The sequence below is a fragment of the Cetorhinus maximus genome, chromosome 13, assembly GCF_964194155.1.
Source record: "Cetorhinus maximus chromosome 13, sCetMax3.hap1.1, whole genome shotgun sequence".
Classification (NCBI taxonomy): domain Eukaryota; kingdom Metazoa; phylum Chordata; class Chondrichthyes; order Lamniformes; family Cetorhinidae; genus Cetorhinus; species Cetorhinus maximus.
Window position 1 is genome coordinate 62,997,279 of NC_135891.1, and position 20,303 is coordinate 63,017,581.

General features: G+C 45.2%; 1 protein-coding gene across 6 annotated transcripts in view; it reads right to left on the reverse strand.

The window, feature by feature from the left end:
• The window catches only part of LOC144688640 (engulfment and cell motility protein 2), a 218,015-nt gene that overhangs the window by 18,207 nt on the left and 179,505 nt on the right, over positions 1–20,303 (reverse strand). For 5 of the 6 annotated variants that reach the window (XM_078555443.1, XM_078555444.1, XM_078555445.1 and 2 more), the window contains 3 exons: positions 14,954–15,117; positions 10,303–10,415; positions 3,347–3,454 (listed from right to left, as the gene is read on the reverse strand). In XM_078555443.1, the coding sequence (XP_078411569.1) occupies positions 3,347–3,454; positions 10,303–10,415; positions 14,954–15,117 (385 nt within the window). Of the gene's footprint in view, positions 1–3,346; positions 3,455–10,302; positions 10,416–14,953; positions 15,118–18,742; positions 18,806–20,303 lie in introns of those variants that run through there. The other variant, XM_078555446.1, reaches the window with a different exon arrangement.

Below are 20,303 nucleotides of genomic sequence, written 5' to 3' on the forward strand. Positions count from 1 at the left end.
GGCCAGCAGCTCTCTAGACCCTGCAGTACCAGAAGCTGCAGTGGACAGGGTGGGGACTAAGCAGTCCCCACAGTCTAAGTCCAGGGAGTCCAGGACCAGGTAAGTGTGGGGCTCTCTGGGTGGGGAGGGAAGGTGAGGCCCAGGAGGCTGGGGGTGTTGGTGGGAGAGGCCAGGTGGTGGGGGGGGCAGGGAGCATCTGCAGGGGCCAGACCTTTTGTGGGGGTGCCTGATGTTAAAAGGAGACTGCTGATGGAGGTGCCCCCACCCACTTTCCACCCAAGGCCTGATCATGGTTACTGTTCAGGCTTCCCCATGCCGATGACCTCCTCCCATCAGCCTGAAAATTAAGGGCTGTTTCCCACCCAACTTCAAGTGCTCAATAATTGACCACTTAGGGGCCTCAGTTGGGGCAAGGGTGGGCAGGCCAGCCCAGGCCTCACCTGTCCCAGCGTAAAATTGTGGAGAGGTTGGAAGCACGGTGGGAAGGTCATCTGAAAAATTTTATGGCCAACCCCCAGCCACAAACCCACCAGCGGGGGAGCATAAAATTCTGCCCATAATATTTTGGAAGTGTGACAGCATTAGTGGGGTTGAAGGGTGGAACGAAAATAGAGTTGAGATTAGTCAAAAAGGAATGGTGCTTACTGTGTCCTTAATAAATTGAGAAACATAAATGAAATGCTTAGTCCCATTATGCAGAACACTAAAGATTGAGAACAGTAGAGGAGAAAACAAGGTAAATCAAGAAGTGTGGCTAGATGGCAGTAAACTTGTTTTAAAAGTCTGTAGTGTGAAGGAGGAAAGGAAGAGGTAAGCGATGAGGGCAGGAGGCGAGGAGTTCCAAGGGAGTTCTAGAAAAGAATGAAATACAGCAGGAGACTGAGCAATTACTTTGATTTCAACACAATGAGAATGCAAAGGTTGTAGGATGTGCATTTAGAGTTTAGGGGGAATTGAGAATGCCTTCTTCCTGTTATCAAACCTTTTATGTTCCTATTCTGCATCGCTTACAAAATCAAATCCCTAACTGCAAAAAGACAGACTTGCATTTACAGCACCTTTCACGATCTCAGATGTTTACAGCCAATTAAGTACTTTTCAAATGTAGCCACTATTGTGATATAGAAAATGCTGCAGCCAATTTGCATACAGCGAGCTCCCACAAACAAAAATGTAATCACGCCCAGATAGCAAAGCTGGTTGAGGAATAAATGTTAATCATGGCACAGGGTTTAACTTCCTTTCTCTGCTTTGAAATGACGCATGGGGTCTTCTTTAAGGGCCTCTTTTTAACATCTCATCCAAAAGACAGTACTTAGTGATAGTGCTGCACACCTCAGTACTGTACTGGTTCATCAGTCTAGGTTTTGTGGACAAATCTCTGGAGTGATTCTGAACCCACAACCTTCTGACAGAGGCAAGAGTGTTACCAACTGAGCTATGGCTAACACTAAGCACAAGGGGATATAGAGGATGGATAGTATGTAGAATATATACAATTTGCGCAGAATAGGCAGTAAGGGTATATCAGAGGCCCTGTAAAGCATGCAGTAAGTTTAGTAAGCGTATGTGAGAGTAAGTGACCTAGAGTGACAATTATCACTGAGACTCAACCGTACAACTGAGATTGTGCATTCGTGTTATATGTTTCTGGACTCAATATCACGTGATTCATACTTCAGGAACTCAGTGCCTGAGCATCTGGGAAGTCCTTACAAAGTCCATCTTTTCACTTTCAAACAACAATGTGTCAGGAACACACAAGTTTCCTATGAGCAGCAAGATTTGAAAGCAGCAGAGACCCAAGGGACTGCTCCTGAACTGAGTGCGTACCCAACAATAGTTTGGCTTGAATATCTTGTGATGGGGAGGGGAAGGGGGCAAGGATTCAAAGAAAAATCTTTTAGATAACCTTCTCTTGTAATATTAATTTTTTTTACTCTTTCATGGGATGTGGGCATCACTGGCAAGGCCAGCATTTGTTTAGTAGATGCTGGAAATCTGAAACAAAAACAGAAAATGCTAGAAAAGCTCAGCAAGTCTAACAGCAGTTGTGGAGAAAAAAAAAGTTAACATTTCGAGTCCTTATGACTCTTCTTCAGACCAGCATTGTTGCCTATCCCTAACTGCCCCTGAAGTGAGTGGTTTGCTAGGCCATTTTAGAGGGCATTTAAGAGTCAACCACATTGCTGTGGGTCTGGAGTCACATGTAGGCCAGACCAGGTAAGGACAGCAGATTTCCTTCCCTAAAGGGCACTAGTTGAACCAGATGGGCTTTTACGACATGGTCACCATTACTGAGACAGGCTTTCACTGAATGGAATTGAAACTCCACCAGCTGCCATAGTGGGATTTGAACCCACGTTCCCCAGAACATTAACCTGGGACTCTGGATTACTAGTCCAGTGACATTACCACTTTGCCACCATTTCCCCATAGGGGAAGGCAAAGTGTAGTTAAGGCAGATTTCATATGGTTCTATGAAAGACATAGGCTTGAGGTGCTAACTGGGTTTTCCTTCTATCTTTGTGCAATAGTCATCCCAAGAGGTAAGCGAAAGATCTTACAGCTGCACAGAAATAAAATCAACAACTTTTATCAAGCGTTATGCTCATTGAAGAGTTTTTAAACTCAAGTGCAAGAAACCTGAACTGGATGGTGAACTTTAATGGGTGTTGTTGCTTTCCAAATTCTAAAAGCTAGTGGAGAGGTTTATATAAAAGAAATGTAATCGAAGTAATGGAATGTTGGGCTTTATCTCAATAGAGTTGGATTACAAAGAGGAGGAAATTATGCTTCAGTTTTACAGAGCTTCGGTTAGATCCTACCTGGTGTGTTGTGTTCAGATTCAGGCTCTACCCCTCAGAAAGGATAAATGAATCTTGTAGCACACATTCATCAGAATGATTCACCAGCAACGAAGGGGTTAAATTATAAGGACAAGTTGTATAAACCTGGCTTGTATTCCCTAGAGTTTAAAAGTTTGAACAGGTTTAATTGAAGTTTTTAAAACAATGAAAGAATCCAATCAGGAAGACAAAAGAGGACTATTTTCTCTGTTAGGGGTATCAAGGTCAAGGCATAATATTAAAATTAGAGCCAGGCAAATGTGAAAATGGAAAATGGAGTGAAATCAGGAAGCACTTTTTCACAGAAAGGGTCATAGAAATCTGGAACTCTCTTCCCCCAACAGAATGTGGATGCTGAGTCAATTGAAATTTTCAAGACTTAGATCGACCAATGGTGTTCAGAGATGGTGTTTAGTGTGCAGAGATTGTGAGCAGATATGTTTATTGAAGAACTGAGGTACAATCAATGGAATTTTGCACCTTATACGTCTACTTACTTTTTTCCTGCAGTGACTCAAAGGCAACCTCACCCTGTGGATTCTCATCCAGATCTCCATAGTGCAACACCTTGTGGTTGAGAGACAGCCGGCAATACCAGAACTTATCTGTGGAAAGAACAGGAAAAAAAGGTGATGGCACAGCATTGCACAAAGCAGCAACATGCAACATTGCAAAGCACGTGCAATACTGCATTAACTAGTAACCACACACATCAACAATGCAATACCCTGCTCACAAACATCAGTGCACTAACCAGTAACCATACACATAAAACAATACCAACCAGCAACCAAATGTGACTCCACATGACAGCTATGCCATACAGATTAACCAGCATCACACACTGAACACTGTACTAAATAAATTCAGTAATAACATATTGTTACAATTCTCATGGAAGAACCATAAACCAAAATAATCAAATTTACTGAATGACCCTCAAATAAATGAATTACCAAAAAATTTCACTTATTGTAACTTTTACTTTAATACAAATCAGAATCAACATAAATTAACAGGCAAATGATACTTCAAATAAAAAGGTAAATTTCACTTTAAACAGTTGATACAACAAAGATACGTCTTACAAAACCATAGCACCCGCATCAGTCCCCACAGATATGTGGCACCATATGCAGTTCCAAAATTCTCTAACTTAGCCTCTGCTATGTAGGATCTCTCACATTCCCACTCAATTGATTCAGCCCTCAAGTCATGTTCACTGCAGCCATATTCCAATAGAGAACCTGGAGCCAATCGTTACCCGAACGGTACACTCCCGCAGAGTCTTCTTAGGTAGGTTCATGACAGTATTAATGGCACAGAATCCCCAGAGACTCCTTTATCCTCTCTTTAATCAACCTCATTAAACGGTCTGGTCAGCTCTGGCAAAACTGAAGTAGCAGCAGTAAAATTGTCCAATTTACAATCTCTGCTCTAACCCTATCTTCAGCTTTTTGTCCTGTTTAACTATTACATGCACACAACGCCTTGTAAATGTGCCTTCTCTGTTCTCTCCTCTGATATAGCCCTACTTTGTCTGTACTCTCCTTTTTGTCTGGTCACATGGCTTGTGTCTCAATTTCCTTCCTGTTGGTACTGCTTCTAGGTTAAGGGTCGCAAGGTCACATGGACCAGTATTTCTTATTATCTAAGAAAATTGCATTTGATCCCTTTACAATGGATGCAAACTCTGGAAAGTCCTTTTCAAACTTTCTTCAAAACAATTATAGTTTCCACAGACATTTTAAATTACAAATTTTCCTTACTGTGCTGCTGTCAGGCCAAAGGTCATCACAATACTGAACACTTAGTTAATAACACAGCTACTAATCAGTAACTGTGCTACACAGAATGAGCCAATAATTGTATGGTCAATACAATGATGACCAACTGTTGAGAACTGAGCATTGCCCTCATACAAGCCCCCCAATGTCTCAACTGATAAATTTACTGCTCAGTAAATATAGACCAGACCAGAAAGCTCCCAAGTGTAATTATTGCTCTGTGCTCAGTTTTCTGATCTCATCTTGGTCTGCAATCTGCAATTGATCTCAGGGCCTGAGTACTACAGAGTGTGGAGTGAGTGGGGAAGGTGGTGGAAGGTGGAAAGGGGGATTTGGGTTAGCCTGGCAGCAGAATCAGCTAAAGTTCTCACTCTTAATCGCCATCCAGTGATCCCTGTAGGACAGTGTACACATGTGAAGGTTGCACAAGGACAGAATCTGGCTCAGCTGTGATGCTTCCTTTGGTGGAATAGGACCATTGCTACTCATTGCCTCATCTCACATAGAGAACGGCCATGTCCCAGAAGGGAAAAACTGTAAAAACTGGGAAATAAGAATACTGGTCCGAACTGGTCTTATATACCTTAAAATGGAACACCAGTAAAAACTGGGAAATAAGAGTACTGGTCCGAACTGTATTTCCCCTCTGGGTGCTTTAAGTACCAGATGGCGGCTGGGACCTTCTAAGCAAAGGAAATGAAAGCAGGCACCAAGCAGTGCCAAGTAAAGTCAAGGTAGGGGACTAAAGACAGTGGAAGAGGCAGGTTTTGAGAATTGTTACAGCACAGAAGGAGGCCATTTTAAAAAAAAATTCATTCATAGGATGTGGGCATCGCTGGCTCAGCCAGCATTTATTGCCCATCCCTAATTGCCCCTGTTCAGAGGGCATTTAAGAGGCAACCACATTGCTGTGGGTCCGGAGTCACATGTAGGCCAGACCAGGGAAGGATAGCAGATTTCCTTCCCTAAAGGACCTTAGTGAACTAGATGGGTTTTTTTAGAACAATCGACAATGATTTCTTTTAGTTCCAGATTTTTATTCAATTCAAATTCCACCATCTGCCTTGGTGGGATTCGAACCCAGGTTCCCAGAGCATTATCCTGGGTCTCTGGATTACTAGTCCAGAGACAATACCATTACACCATCGCCTCCCATTCACCCCTTCATGTCTGCACTGGCTCTCTGAATGAGCGACCCCTTAGTGGCATTCTCCCGCCCTCTCCCATAATCCTGCACATTTGTCCTTTTCAGATAACAGTCTAATTCCCTTTTGAATACTTCGATTGAACCTGCTTCCAGCACACAGTCAGGCAGTGCATTCCAGATCCTAACCATTCAGTGTGTGCAAATGTTTTCCTCATGTCGCTTTTGCTTCTTTTGCCAATTACTTTAAACATGTGACCTCTCATTCTCGATCCTTTCACGAATGGGAAGTTTCTCCATATCTACTTGAAGGAGTTTACAGAGAGAGGAGGAGGAAGAGACAGAGGAAGAAACAGATAGAGCGGAATTAGACAGAGAGAAGGGTAAGATAGACAGAAGCTCCGGGAAGCCGGGAGCAGTAATGCCCCAGAGGGCGAGAGGATTGGAGAAGCTTCTCCAACAAAGGTCATTTCAAATCCCACTCTCTACACGAACCCCCAGATGCCACCTGAGCAGAACACTGCCAATGGGGATTTTCAGGACAGATACCTCAGCCCATCCAAAGTGAGGCAATTTGTGCACACTATGGGTATGAAGGAGCAGACTAAAGGCCTGGGACTCTCAGAGGCAACAGGTTTGGAAAGAGAATAAATGCTTTAACATGGGTTTAAAGATTGTATCCATAAATGTGCGTAGCATTAAATCTACTACGCGATGTGTTGCGACCTTGGACTACCTTGCCAAGGTCAAAGCTGACCTGTTGTTTCTGCAGGAGTGTGCGATACCGCACCTCAGCTCCTACAGGCAATGGTCATGATGGTGGTCCCAGGGGCCATCGATCTAGTCGGGCGGAAACAACTCTCGTTCCTCCGGCCTGGGTATTCTGCTGCGGGGAGGCAACTTCACCGTCTCCGAGGTTAAGGAGGTGGTGGGTGGGCGCCTCTTCGTAGCAGACGTAATGTACAAGAATGCTCCACTCCGGTTAATTAACGTGTACGCCCCGTCACAAGGGTCCGAGCGGCTGGAGGTTTTTCAGCAGCTCCCACTGCTGCTGGTGACCTCCAGGCCGGTCGTTCTGGGCGGTGACTTCAACTGCATCATCGATGCGGCTGGACGATCCAGCAGGGCCGACAGCAGATTGGACGCTACGTCCGGATCCCTGATGGAAACAGTTAAGGATGCCAAGCTGCACGATGTCTTCAGCAACCCTGCAGACGGAGCGCAGCGTAGATACACCTGGTCGCGGCCAGACGGGTCCATCTGTTCCAGGATGGACTTCCTGATTGTGTCCCGTGCATTCGCAGTCAGATCCACCGACGTCAAGCCGGTGTTTTTCTCTGACCACTGCCTCCTACTGGCTGACTGCCACTTAGAGAAGGACCAGAGGGTGGGCAGGGGGGCATGGAAACTAAACGTGCAACTGCTGACCCCAGAGAACATTGAGGAGCTCAAGAGGGATTACAAAGGTTGGAGAACCGTGAAATCCCCTCTTTGAGTCCCTGACACGCTGGTGGGAAGCGATCAAGGGAAACATCAAGTGGTTTTTCATCCTCAAAGGCACCCAGAATGCTAGAAAAGAACGGAGGGAAATGTCCCGACTCCAGAAAAACATGCAGAATCTGCTCCGGCTGCAGTCGATGGGGGTCGATGTCAAGGAGGAACTCCAAGAGGTGAAGAGCCAGCAAGCCTCGCTCTTTGCCTCGGAGGCCTCCAAGATCATCTTCCGTTCCAGAGTCCGCTCCGTGGAGCAGGATGAGACGTGCTCACGTTTCTTCTTCCAAAAGGTACACAGAGAGAGCTCTGTGGATCAGCAGCCTGAAGGAAGAAGACGGCTCAGTAAAGTCATCACAGTCCGACATTTTGAGGATCAGCAAATCCTTTTATGCCGGATTGTATGACGTGAAGCCCACAGACAGCACGGCCTCCCAGTCCTTCCTGTCCTCTATCACGGAGGTCTTAGACGACAGTACACGGGAGAGCCTGGACAAATCGCTAACTCCTGACGAACTGACTAAGGCCCTTGAGTCCTTCGAGAAGAGTAAAACTCCCGGAAGCGACGGCTTGCCGGTGGAGTTGTATTCGGCTCTGTGGGACTGGATTGGCCCAGACCTGCTAGAAGTGTACGAGAGTATGCTCCTGGCTGGCAGTATGTCAGAATCCATGAGGAAAGGCATTATCACCCTCATCTACAAGCACAAGAGGGAAAGGGAGGAAATTAGAAATTGGCGACCCATTTCACTGTTGAATGTGGACTATAAGATTCTGTCCAAGGTCATCGCCAATCGGGTCAAATCCGCTCTGGAATTGGTGATCCACCCCGACCAGACCTGCACTGTGCCGGGCAGGAAGATCTCTGACAGCCTCGCGCTGCTCAGGGATACGATTGCCTATGTACAGGACAGGGGTGTGGATACCTGCCCCATCAGCCTGGATCAGGAGAAGGCCTTTGACAGAATATCGCACACCTACATGGTGGATGTGCTCTCCAAAATGAGGTTTGGGGAGGGAATTCGCAATTAGATCCAACTGCTCTACACTAACATCAGTAGCGCAGTCTCAATCAATGTGTGGGAATCAGATAGCTTTCCGATTAAATCTGGAGTCAGGCAGGGCTGTCCTCTCTCGCCTGTTCTTTTCGTGTGTTGCATAGAACCCTTTGCTGAGTCCATCAGGAAGGATCCGGGCATAAGAAGAGTGACGATCCCAGGCAGTGGAGGCACTCAGATCAAAGCCTCCCTGTACATGGACAATGTCGCCGTCTTCTGCTCGGATCCGCTGTCGGTGCGCAGACTGATCCACATCTGCGACCGGCTCGAACTGGCCTCGGGAGCCAAGGTAAATCGTGGGAAGAGCGAGGCCATGTTCTTCGGGAACTGGGCTGACCGATCCTTTGTCCCCTTCACTGTCAGGGCTGACGGCCTGAAGATGCTGGGGATATGGTTCGGAGGGACCAGGGCATGCGTTAGAAACTGGAAGGAGTGAGTGTCTATGGTGAAAAGGAAACTGGGCATGTGGGAGCAACACTCCCTCTCCATTGCGGGTAAGAACCTGGTCATCAGGTGTGAGGCACTTTCGCTGTTGCTGTACGTGGCGCAGGTCTGGCCCATTTCACACTCCTGCGTGGTGGCGATCACCCGAGCCATCTTCCGCTTTATCTGGAGGTTGAAAATGGATCGTGTCCGCAGGGACGCGATGTATAAGCCTCTAGATAAAGGGGGAAAAAACGTGCCCAACATCGCCCTCATACTGATGGCCACCTTTGTGTGTGGCTGCATCAAGCGGTGCATAGACCCTCAGTATGCCAACACCAAGTGTCACTACGTGCTGAGGTTTTACCTGTCCCCGGTGTTGCGAAGGATGGGTCTGGCCACGCTGCCGCGGACGCTCCAAGTAGTTGGACCGTGCTGTACCACCTGTCCCTCGTGGAAAAATTTATGCAGAGAAACACCTTTGACCACAAGTCCATCAGGCAGTGGTTGGCATGTAATGTCTTAGAGGCCCTGAGGGAAAAGGAGAGGGTGGATCCTGTGGGATGGTTCCCCGAGCAGACTGTCAAAGTCATTTGGCAGAATGCCTCATCGCCAGAACTTTCCAACAAGCACCAAGATGTAGCTTGGCTGGTGGTGAGAAAGGCCCTCCCCGTCAGATCCTTCCTACACGCCAGGAGTCTCACCCCCTCGGCACGTTGCCCTCGAGGTGGCTGTGGTGGGGAAGAGACCATTGTTCACCTCCTTGTAGATTGTGCCTTTGCAAGAAGGTCTGGAGAGAGATGCAGTGGTTTCTGTCGAGGTTCATCCCAAGCAGTTCTGTGACAAAGGACTCTGTGCTCTGTGGGCTGTTCCCATGGACACACACCGAGACAAACATCAACTGCAGCTGGAGGATCATCAACTCGGTGAAAGACGCTCTTTGGTCTGCCCGAAATTTGTTGGTCTTCCAGCGCAAAGAGTTGTCTCCGACCGAGTGTTGCAGACTGGCACATTCCAAAGTCCAGGACTACATGCTGAGGGACGCACAAAAGCTTGGGGCAGCTGCCGCAAAGGCGCAATGGGGAAGGATCGCTGCCTAAGACCTTTCTGCCACTGTGCACCGAGGGACTGGGAACTGTATAGAGCCCCTCAGGCTGTACAGCTCAAAATGAATGTCTGCAAATGATTGTAATATTCATTGTTTGTACTGATGCACCTCGTGATACATGTTGTAAAAGTTGAACCTGATTGTACTTTTGTGATGGTGATTTTGAAATGGTTTGGAATGTTGTTGAAGATATTTTATGAATAAAGTATACTTTCGCAAAAAAAAAGGAGGCAGATATAGAGTGAGGGAACATTCCTCACAGTGCAAGGCCAAGTGGACTGAATATTCTCTCACTGAAAGTTGGCAAGTGGGGGAGGTGTAATGCACAGAAGATCAGAGTACCACACTGCATAGCCAATCAATAGCAATAACCACACACAAAACGTTAGTTTAACTACACAGTACAGTGCACTAACCAGTAGCAAACAAACAAACAAACTAGTACCTTGCCGCCTGCGGTTGCTGATTTTACGGAAACTGGTTCCCTCACACAGCCGGTTCAGACGCTGCTGTTTGATGAGCTCCATCACCTCGGGCTGAATCTTCTCTCGCAGCTCACTGGGAACAGAGTTTCAGGTCATACACATAGAGCAACTAGCAGCACATGATCAGTGCAACGTCTAGAGGAAGAAATGTCTCACTCCATTGTATATTGAAAAAAATACATGGCAAAACACTTTTGCAAATTATCACCTTCCAGAGATACCTGACCAATTGGGTTCTTTCACTGTCAATGTCCTCCAATGATGACAATTTGAGGAGCACCCTCCATCAATTCCATTGAAAGCAAATAAGATCACAACTCTGAATTGGTCTGAGAACCAACTTCAAGCAGAGTGATCAATGCCCCTGATTTTCCTTTGCTGTGTGTAGGCTGTTTATTGCACTGTGGGGCCCCGAGCATGTGCACAATATCATCTTGTACGCGGTCCGTTTGTCCCCTGCACGTGAAGTTCTGGACTACTGCGCTGCCACGCACCCATGCAGCTGAGAGGGAACGTTGAAAGCGACTGTGGAAAAATGGGTTGGTCAGATGTGTGCACTGCTGGCTGCTTCGCATGAGGTGATATCCAGAAGATTTACAGTTACACAGGACCTTTCTCAAAAATATGTGAAAGTACTTTACAATGTAGTGCCTGTTTGCAGGCAACATAGCAGCCATTTTGCACACAGAAGGATCATCAGTGAGATTTATATCCAGTTAACCCGTTTTCTGGTAGTACTGGTAGAGGAGGAATGTTAGAGAAATTCATATCTTTCTTCAGATATTGCTTTGGGATTCTTAACTTCAACATGAACCAAAAAGGCAGGCTAATGTTCCACACCTCATGCAAGTCGCACTACCTGTCCCTCATGGAGAATCCACAAGTCCATCAGGCAGTGGTCCACACATATCGTCCTTGGAGACCTATGGGAAAGGAGATGGAGGATCCTGCCAAATGTTTCCCTCAGTAGACTTTCAAAGGCATTTGGCAGAATGCCTCATCACCAGAACTTTCAAACGAGTACCAAGACATAGCTTGGCTGGTGGTGAGAAAGGCCCTCCGTCAGATCTTTCCTGCAAGCCCAGAGTCTCATCCCCTCCACATGTTGCCCTTGATGCAGCTGCAGTGGGAAAGAGACGATTGCCTACCTCTTTTTGGAATGTGCCTTCACAAGGAAGGTCTGAAAAAAGATGCAGTGATTTTTGTCGGGGTTCATCCTGAGCAGTAAATGCAGGCATTGGATAAGGTGCCATATGAAAGGTTACTATACAAGATTAAAGCTCATGGTGTTGGGGGCATTATATTAGCATGGATGGAGGATTGACTAACTAACAGGAAATAGAGTCGGGATAAATGGGTCTTTTTCAGGTTGGCAACCTGTAACTAGTGGAGTACCAGAGGGTTCAGTGCTGGGCCTCAGCTATTTATGATCTTTGTTAATGATTTGGATGAAGGTGCCAAGTGTATTGTAGCCAAGTTGTAGTATGGAGGAGGAGTATGAAATATTGGATGTGATAAACATAGGGCAAGAGGAAGAATTAAGGGGATTAGCGTCATTGAAAGTGGTTAAATCACTGGAGCCAGATGCAATGTACCCCAGGCTCTTAAAAGAAGTCAGGGAGGAAATAGCAGAGAGTCTAAACAGCATTTTCAAATTTCACTGGATATAGGTGTGGTGCCAGAGGGTTGGAGGTCTGCTAACATTGTACCTTTGTTTAAAAGGGGAGCGAGGGATAGACCGGTGCATACACAAATAATTACAGGCCAGTTAGTCTGACCTTGGGTAGTGGGCAAAGTATTGGAATCAGTTCTGAGGAACAGGATAAACTGTCACTTAGAAAGGCACAGATTAAACAAGAACAGTCAGCATGGGTTTGTTAAGGGAAGGTTGTGTCTGACTAATTCGATTGAATTTTTTGAGGAAGTAACAAGGAGGGTAGTGGTCTACATGGATTTTAACAAGGCTTTTGACAAGGCCCCACATGGCAGACTGGTTTAAAAAGATAAAAGCCCATGGGATCCAGAGGAATGTAGCAAGCTGGATACAAAATTGGTTCAGTGGTACGAAACGGAGTAATTGTTGACAGTATTTTTGTGACAGGAAGGCTATTTCCAGTGGGGTTCCACAGGGCTCAGTACTAGGTCCCCTTTTTGTGGAATGAATAATTTGGGTGTAAATGTAGGGAGCATAATCAAGAAGTTTACAGACGACACAAAAATTGGCCATGCAATTGATAGCGAGGAGGATAGCTGTAGACTGCAGGAAGATATCAATGGACTGGTCAGATGGGCAGAAAAGTGGCAAATGGAATTCAACCCAGAGAACTGTGAGGTGATGCCTATGGGGAAGTCAAACCAGACAAAGGATTACAGAATAAATGGGAGGATAGTGTGAGGTGTAGAGAAATGGGAGACCTTGGAGTGAATGTCCATGGATCCCTGAAGGTAGCAGGACAGGTTAATAAGCTGAGGTATAGAATATGAGAACAGGGAGGTTATGCTGGAACCATATAAAATATTAGTTAGGTCACAACTTGAGTACTGTGTGCAGTTCTGGTCACCTCATTACAAAAAGGATGTAATTGCACTGGAGAGGGTACAGAGGAGATTTATGAGGATGTTGCCAGGACTGGAAAATTGCAGCATTAGAGAGACTGGGGTTGTTCTCCTTGGAACAAAAGGAGACTGAGAAGAGATTTGACTGAGATGCACAAAATTGTAAGGGGCCTGGATAGAGTGGATGGGAAGGACCTATTTACCTTAGCAGAGAGGTCATTGACTAAGGGGCATAGATTTAAAGTGACTGGTAGAAGGAGTAGAGGGGAGATGAAAGGGTGGTAGAGGCAGAAACCCTCAACTCAATTTAAAAGGTGCCTGGGTAGTGCCGTTAGTTGCAGGGCTACGGACCAAATACTGGAAAGGGGGATTAGGCTGGATGGCTTGTTTTTTGGCCAGCAGAGAAACGTTGGGCCAAGTGGCCTCTTTCTGTGCTATATGCTTTCTATGATTCTATTCTAAGTTTGCTGACAATACAGAAATAGGTAGGCAAGCAAGTTTTGAGGTGGATACAAAATGTCTGCAAAGGGATATAGGTAAGTGAGTGGGCAAAAATTTGGCAGATGGTGTATAATATGGGAAAGTGAGAGATTGTTCACTTTGGCAGAAGAATAGAATAGCAGAATATTATTTAAAAGGGAAGAGAAAGCAGAATGCTGCAGTTCAGAGGGACCTGGGTGTCCTTGTACATGATTCACAAAAGGTTAGCATGCAGGTACAGCAAGTGATTAGGAAGGCAAATGGAATGTTGGTCTTTATTGCAAGAGGGATGGAGTATAAAAGTAGGGAAGTCTTGCTACAGCTATACTGGGCATCGGTGACATCACACCTAGAGCAGTGTGTATAGTTTCGGTCACCTAACTTAAGGAGGGACACACTTGCATTGGAAGCAGTTCAGAGAAGGTTCACTAGGCTGATGCCTAGGATGAAGGGGTTATGTTATGAGGAAAGGTTGGGCAGGTTGGGCCTGTACTCATTACGATTTAAAAGAATGAGAGGTGATCTTACCGAAACATGAAAGATTCTGAGGGGCTTGACAGGGTAGATGCTGAAAGGATGTTCCCCCTTGTGGGGAAATCTAGAACTAGGAGGGACAGTTTAAAAATAAGACTGAGATAAGGAGGATTTATTCTCTCAGAGGGTGTTAGTGTTTGAAATTCTCTTCCCCAGCGAGCAGTGGAGGCTGAGTCATTGAATATATTCAAGGTCGAGTTAGATTTTTGATTGTCAAAGAAGTCAAGGATTATAGGGGACAGGCAGGAAAATGGAGTTAAAGTCACAATTAGATTAGCCATAATCTTATTGAATGGTGGAAGAAACTTGAGGGGCTGAATGGCCTTCTCCTGCTCCTTGGGCTGTTCCCAGGGATGCACTCCAAGACAAACATCAACTGCTGTTGGGGGACCATCAACTGGTGAAAGACGGTGAAACTTGCTGATCTTTCTGCACAAGGAGTTGTCCATGGTCGAGTGTTGGGGACTGGCACATTCCAAGGTCCAGGACTACGTGCTGAGGGATACACTAAAGCTCGAGTGAAGGCTCAATGGAGAAAAGACACCGTCTACGGCCCACCTGCCACAGTATATCAAGGACCTGGAAGTTGTGTATAGCCCCTAGGGCAGTATTTTTGTCCTGGAATGTATATTGTAAATGTCATGTGTAATTGCAATTGTATTGAGGCCCCTCAGAGTGCCACATGCTGTACGAAAAAGTCTTGAACTGGACTGCACTTTTGATAATGTCCAATTTAAACTGTTATGGAATGTAATTTTTTTTACAGATTTTTATGAATAAAACATATTTTGGGGAAAAAAAAGGTCAGCATTGTTTGTGTGGTGAAGTTTGGGAGTGGGCTTGGATCACAATTTTCCAACTCAAGAGGCAAGAGGGTTATCAAATGTACCAAACTGATATCAGAGCAGCTCAGTGCCCAAGAGGCCTGTCCTCCACTGGAGAGAAGCAAGGAATTCACAGAATAAAAAAGTAATTCCCCTCTAACATTTACATTACCTACACCAAGTGTGGGTGAAGACAAAAAGTAACTGAATAACATACACAATCGGCGGTGACTGGAAGTCATCCTGGCTCATTCTCTCTGACTGCCGCAGCCTCAGGATCTCTGAGTAACTCAGGCAACGGACTTTGCTCTTGAACTGATCCAGGGAGTTTGGCTTAGTGCTCAGAGACCTCGTTATCTGTTCACGCACCACCTGCATGACCTGCAATGAGAAGGGGGGATGGGGGCAGATGAAATCCTGTTACCTGCAGAGAAGGAAAAACCTCAACCTAGGGACTTATAAAGTTAGCACCATCAATGTGTTACCTGGACAATCTACAATAGCAAACAGAAGAGAGAATCCTTCTTTAGTCACATGCTGCTGCCTCCAGTCATCAGTTACATAAAATATACAGCAGAGAAACAGGCCATTCGGCCCAACTAGTCTACAGCGATGTTAATGCTTCATACTCCTCTCACCTTACTTGATCTAACCCTGTCAGCATATCCTTCTGTTTTTTTTAAATCTCTTATGCGTGTCTCTAGCTTCTCCAGAAATGCATTTATGCTATTTCCCTCAACCACTCCATGTGGTAGAAAACTCTATATTCTGAGCATTCCCTGGATAAATACAATTCTCCTGAATTCCCTACTGGATTTATTAGTATCTTATATTTAAGCCCCCTAGTTTTAGCCTCCCCACATTTGGAAAGATCTTATCTGCATTTACCCTATCAAACTATTTTTCTCATGCTAAAGATCTCTGTTAGGTCAGCCATCAGCCTTCTCTTTTCTAGAGAAAAAGGGCCCGGCCTGTTCACTCTTTCCTGATATGCATAAGTTCTCAGTTCTAGTATCATCCTTGTAAATCCTTTTTGCACCTTCTCTTGCACCTCTACATCCATCTTGTAATATGGAGACCAGGGCTGTGCACAGTGCTTTAATGGTACAGAATTTCCTTGTACATGTAAGGTATGAGTGCTAAATAAGCATTTTTCCCTAGAAGTCATTTCAAACTGCAGGCCCGACTACAAAATGTAGCTCCTCAGGGATACATGGGGCTCCTCCCTAACAGTGACATCAACAGAACAACCTGACCTCAAGCACCTAACAAGCACCCTCTGATTCACAAAGCATCCAGACTTGGACATATATCATTGTTGCTGAGTCAAAATCCTGGGACTCCCTCCCTAACAGCACTGGTAGAGTACATTCAGCACATTCACAGTATCTTTACAGTGCAGAAGTCTGCACTGGCTCTCGGAAAGAGCATTTCATTGACTCCCAGTCCTCTGCCTTATTGCGGTAACCTTGCACATTCTCTCTTTTCAGGTAGCAATCCAATTCCCTTTTGAATACCTTGATCGAACCTGCCTCCACCACCCTTTCAGGACGTTTGTTCCAGACTCCAACCACCCTCTGGGTGATAAAAGTTTTCCTCACATCACATTTACTCCTTTTGTTAATTATTTTGAATCTGTGCCCTCTAGTTCTTGATGTTCTCTTGAGTAGGAACAGTTTGACTGCAGCGGTTCAAGAAGGCAGCCCACCACGAAAGGGTTAATGTCAGAAGCATACATGATGATGTAATAATGATGTCAGATCACATGACTGAGAAATAAGAGAGATCTGGGAGGAGAAGCTCTAGCCTCATGTAGAGGTCCAAATGTGTAAATACTTGCTTGCTGTAAATAAAGAACAATGGTTTTAAGAACCAAAAAACTCAAGCAGCATATTTTGGGAGAATAGACAATCCCAAAAACCCCGGTCTAGACCCCGGCCACACAACAAAGCGTGGTGGCAGTGAACAAAAGACCCAGCAGACCTTAAAGAGATACAGGGCTGGCAAGAAAAAAGATCTTCAAAGGAAGGACCAAAAAAAATTAAGACTCACTAAGGCATCGGAACACACAATGAGCAACCACTGCCTGAGAGAGCAACCAGGGATGGTCAATAAATACTGGCTTTATTAGCAACACCCATGTTATGATATGGCAGGTGGTATGTGCCAGGCTGACCAAATCCCAGAGGGAAACTTGGCCACGCTATCACAATGGTTTTGCAATTTGCATTTATTATGAGAAGGTTTGTGCAGTGAAGTCAGAAGTAATGAGTTCACTACCATCTTTAGAGATTTTAAAGATGAAATTAAAACATTTATTAATAAAAGAAAATAAGATTTAAAACACACAAGACTACAGTTACATTTAGTTTTATAACAGTTCTCAAAAGATTTCCACTTAACTAGACACCCAACTACACACTCCTTTCAGGTAGCAATCCAAAATAGATTATTAATCTATTAAACATCCAGCAAAATTACCACAAGCATCCACTGTTGCTGTAAGGGAGGGGTTTCACAGTTTCTTTCTCCTTCTCACTTGACAATGGAATTCCAAGGTTTTTAACATAGCCTTGCCAGTTGTAAACATTGTACCTTGTCCCTTTGAAAAGCCATAACCTCTCCACTTATCTAAAAATGCAAATTTCATTCACACTGCATCCCACTTAGCTCACCCATTAGCATTTCAAATAACTGTTTTTTATACTTAACCCCTGTGATAATTCAAACCTTGCAGTCTAATAGTCTGGGGTTTAGTTAAATTATTCCCACACACACACAAACATAAGCCTGCTTTAAAGTATCCCACAGTAATATCAGGAAAAATATGAGTTCCTTTACATAGAGAATGAACTTTCAAAAATAAAAAGACAGGTCCCAACTACAGTAAGAAATCTGATGTTTTAAAAATATCTAAGATTGTTTACAATTTCATTCCAGAGACTTTCCTTCACCTTTAACAAAATTTGTTAAAAATACTGAAATTAGCCAAGTTGCCTCAGAATTTTTCCATGACTCTCTTCATTGCACATAATGCTAACTGCCTTCACAACCACCAGTGACCTCCACTCGCCAGTGCCCTCACTCTGCCCATTCACACTCGCCAGTGCCCTCACTCGGCCCATTCACACTCGCCAGTGCCCTCACTCTGCCCATTCACACTCACCAGTGCCCTCACTCTGCCCATTCACACTCGCCAGTGCCCTCACTGCCCATTCACACTCGCCAGTGCCCTCACTCTGCCCATTCACACTCGCCAGTGCCCTCACTCTGCCCATTCACACTCGCCAGTGCCCTCACTCTGCCCATTCACACTCGCCAGTGCCCTCACTCTGCCCATTCACACTCGCCAGTGCCCTCACTCTGCCCATTCACACTCGCCAGTGCCCTCATTGTGCCTGTTTGCACTCTTCAGTGCCCAGCCCCCTTTAATCTGCCTGTTCACAATTACCAGCTCCTCCGCTTCCCCACAAACCCCATGAATGCCAACTAGCCAATTCACTACCACTGAGCCCTCTCCCTCTTAATCTGTCCACCATTACCCTCACATTCCACCTGTCCTCCTTCAATCTGCTTTGTTCCTCCTCTGGTCCATCTCACAATGTCCTTCCCTTCTGGCCCCAGCCCTCCTCTAGAGTACTGAGAGTATGGGGTAATCAATGGCAAAGTTAACATAAGCAACAGCTGGGTACAAAACTGGAAAAATCGACTCTTGCACAAATGTACTCCCCACCCACATCTCCAACATGTATTGAATTGAAGTAATTTAAATGCCCGTACTCTGATTAAATGATATTCAGCATTAGAAACATATCCATGTGGACAATCACAGTACTATTCCCTCAATTTCGTAGCACTCACCAGAACGAGTATCCAGCGTTGTTTACAAGGCACCCAGTAAGGCTCATGCACTATTTACATACTGTCCATACAGTATATGCTGCACAAACACAACATATGGCAGTACGTTACAACTACATAGCAACTGCAACAAAGGAGAATGTACCCGAGATCCGGTTTCATGGTGAGGTTCTGGAAACCTGCCAGGGAAACTTGGTCTTTGAAGTGCTGTTGGCAGGGTTTGCTCCGTGTGTGGGTGTCTCAGCTGTTTTACTCTGTCGCTAAGAGTGTTTTTGTGCCACAGTCAGTAAAGCAGGCAGGCTGTGTCACAGCAGGACTCCCACTACTGAATCTTGGAAAACACACAAACCAAGTTCAGGTGCAAGCGCTACTGTTTTGGGAAGGTGGGGGTGGGGGTGCGTGGGGAGAGAGTTGCTTAGTATTGCGCAGTAATTATTATACAACATTAAAACTGGATGTTAAAAAATTTCAGAATTGCACAATTACCTAGATAACCCCTCAAAGGATCCTAGTAGACTTCTATGACATGACCCATTACATCTAAGACCATGCTTACTGCTCTCTAAGGTACAAGAGCTATTGAGAGCATTTAGGCATCTGCCTCTTTTTATGCATGTTAGGCTACCTGCTTATACTTTACTCCCTTTTTGATCACTAATTCCTCTTAATTCCTGGAAGATTCCAAAATGTATCCCAACTGGTCCAGGATTGGGACTGAACTCTTTTTACATATCGACTCTTCCTTTGTGAAAACTGATGTGCGAAATCCATCTAATTTACTGCTCACATACTGACCCTCTGTAAAATTCCACAGTGCAAGGGCCTTAAGTACCCAGATCCAGGGTACCCAAATCTGGGTGCAAGACCTGAGAAAGTGATTGCAGTCCACCTGGTCAGTCCTAAGGGTAAAAAATATACCCCCCACCCCTCTCGTATCCCCCACTCATTCTTTTGTCAACACCATCAGCCCAGTGGGCAATTGGTGTTGACGGTTTTATATTGGGGCACAGTGCATTCTGCAAACATCCTGGTCTTGCAGACCTTGGTTCAAGGACTTAGACCATGAAAGCTGTGTTATTTTAAATTCTTGCCAGGAGCAACGGGAATGGTGATTACAGAGTGGTATCACCCTACTTACAGCAACACAGCTGCATCTTTGCTTCCAAGGCAACCGCAAAGAATGTAGTCCCTGACAAGCTTGGCACCGAGTTACAAGTGAACACTTATGATAGTAATTACATCCAAGTAGCATCCATGCTGCAATATTGCTGGCACCTGGTGAAGACAGTACTGAGGGATCCTGGCAGAGGGAGAGCCTTGATAAAAGGAGTTGCAACAATGTGCGGTCAAACCCTGGCTCATTTATCAGCAGTGATTAATCCTAAAACCCTCATCGTCAAAGGCCTGCCAGCAAGTGAGATAATAAAACAAATCAGGATTACAGGATTATTGTACAAACAGAAGCATACCATGGGAAAATATTACAGTACAATTGCAAGTAACTTTCACTAAATTAAAACGGACCAAGAAGAGAAGAAATTGGAGAGAGCAAGCATGCGAGAGAGAGCGAGCATGCAAGAGAGAGAGAGAGCGAGCGAGAGAGGGAACACGCAGGAAAGAGAGAGCGAATGCAAGAAAGAGTGCAAGTGTGAGAGAGTAGAGAACAAGAAAGACTGACTAGAGAGGGAAAGAATGGTTCTCAAAAT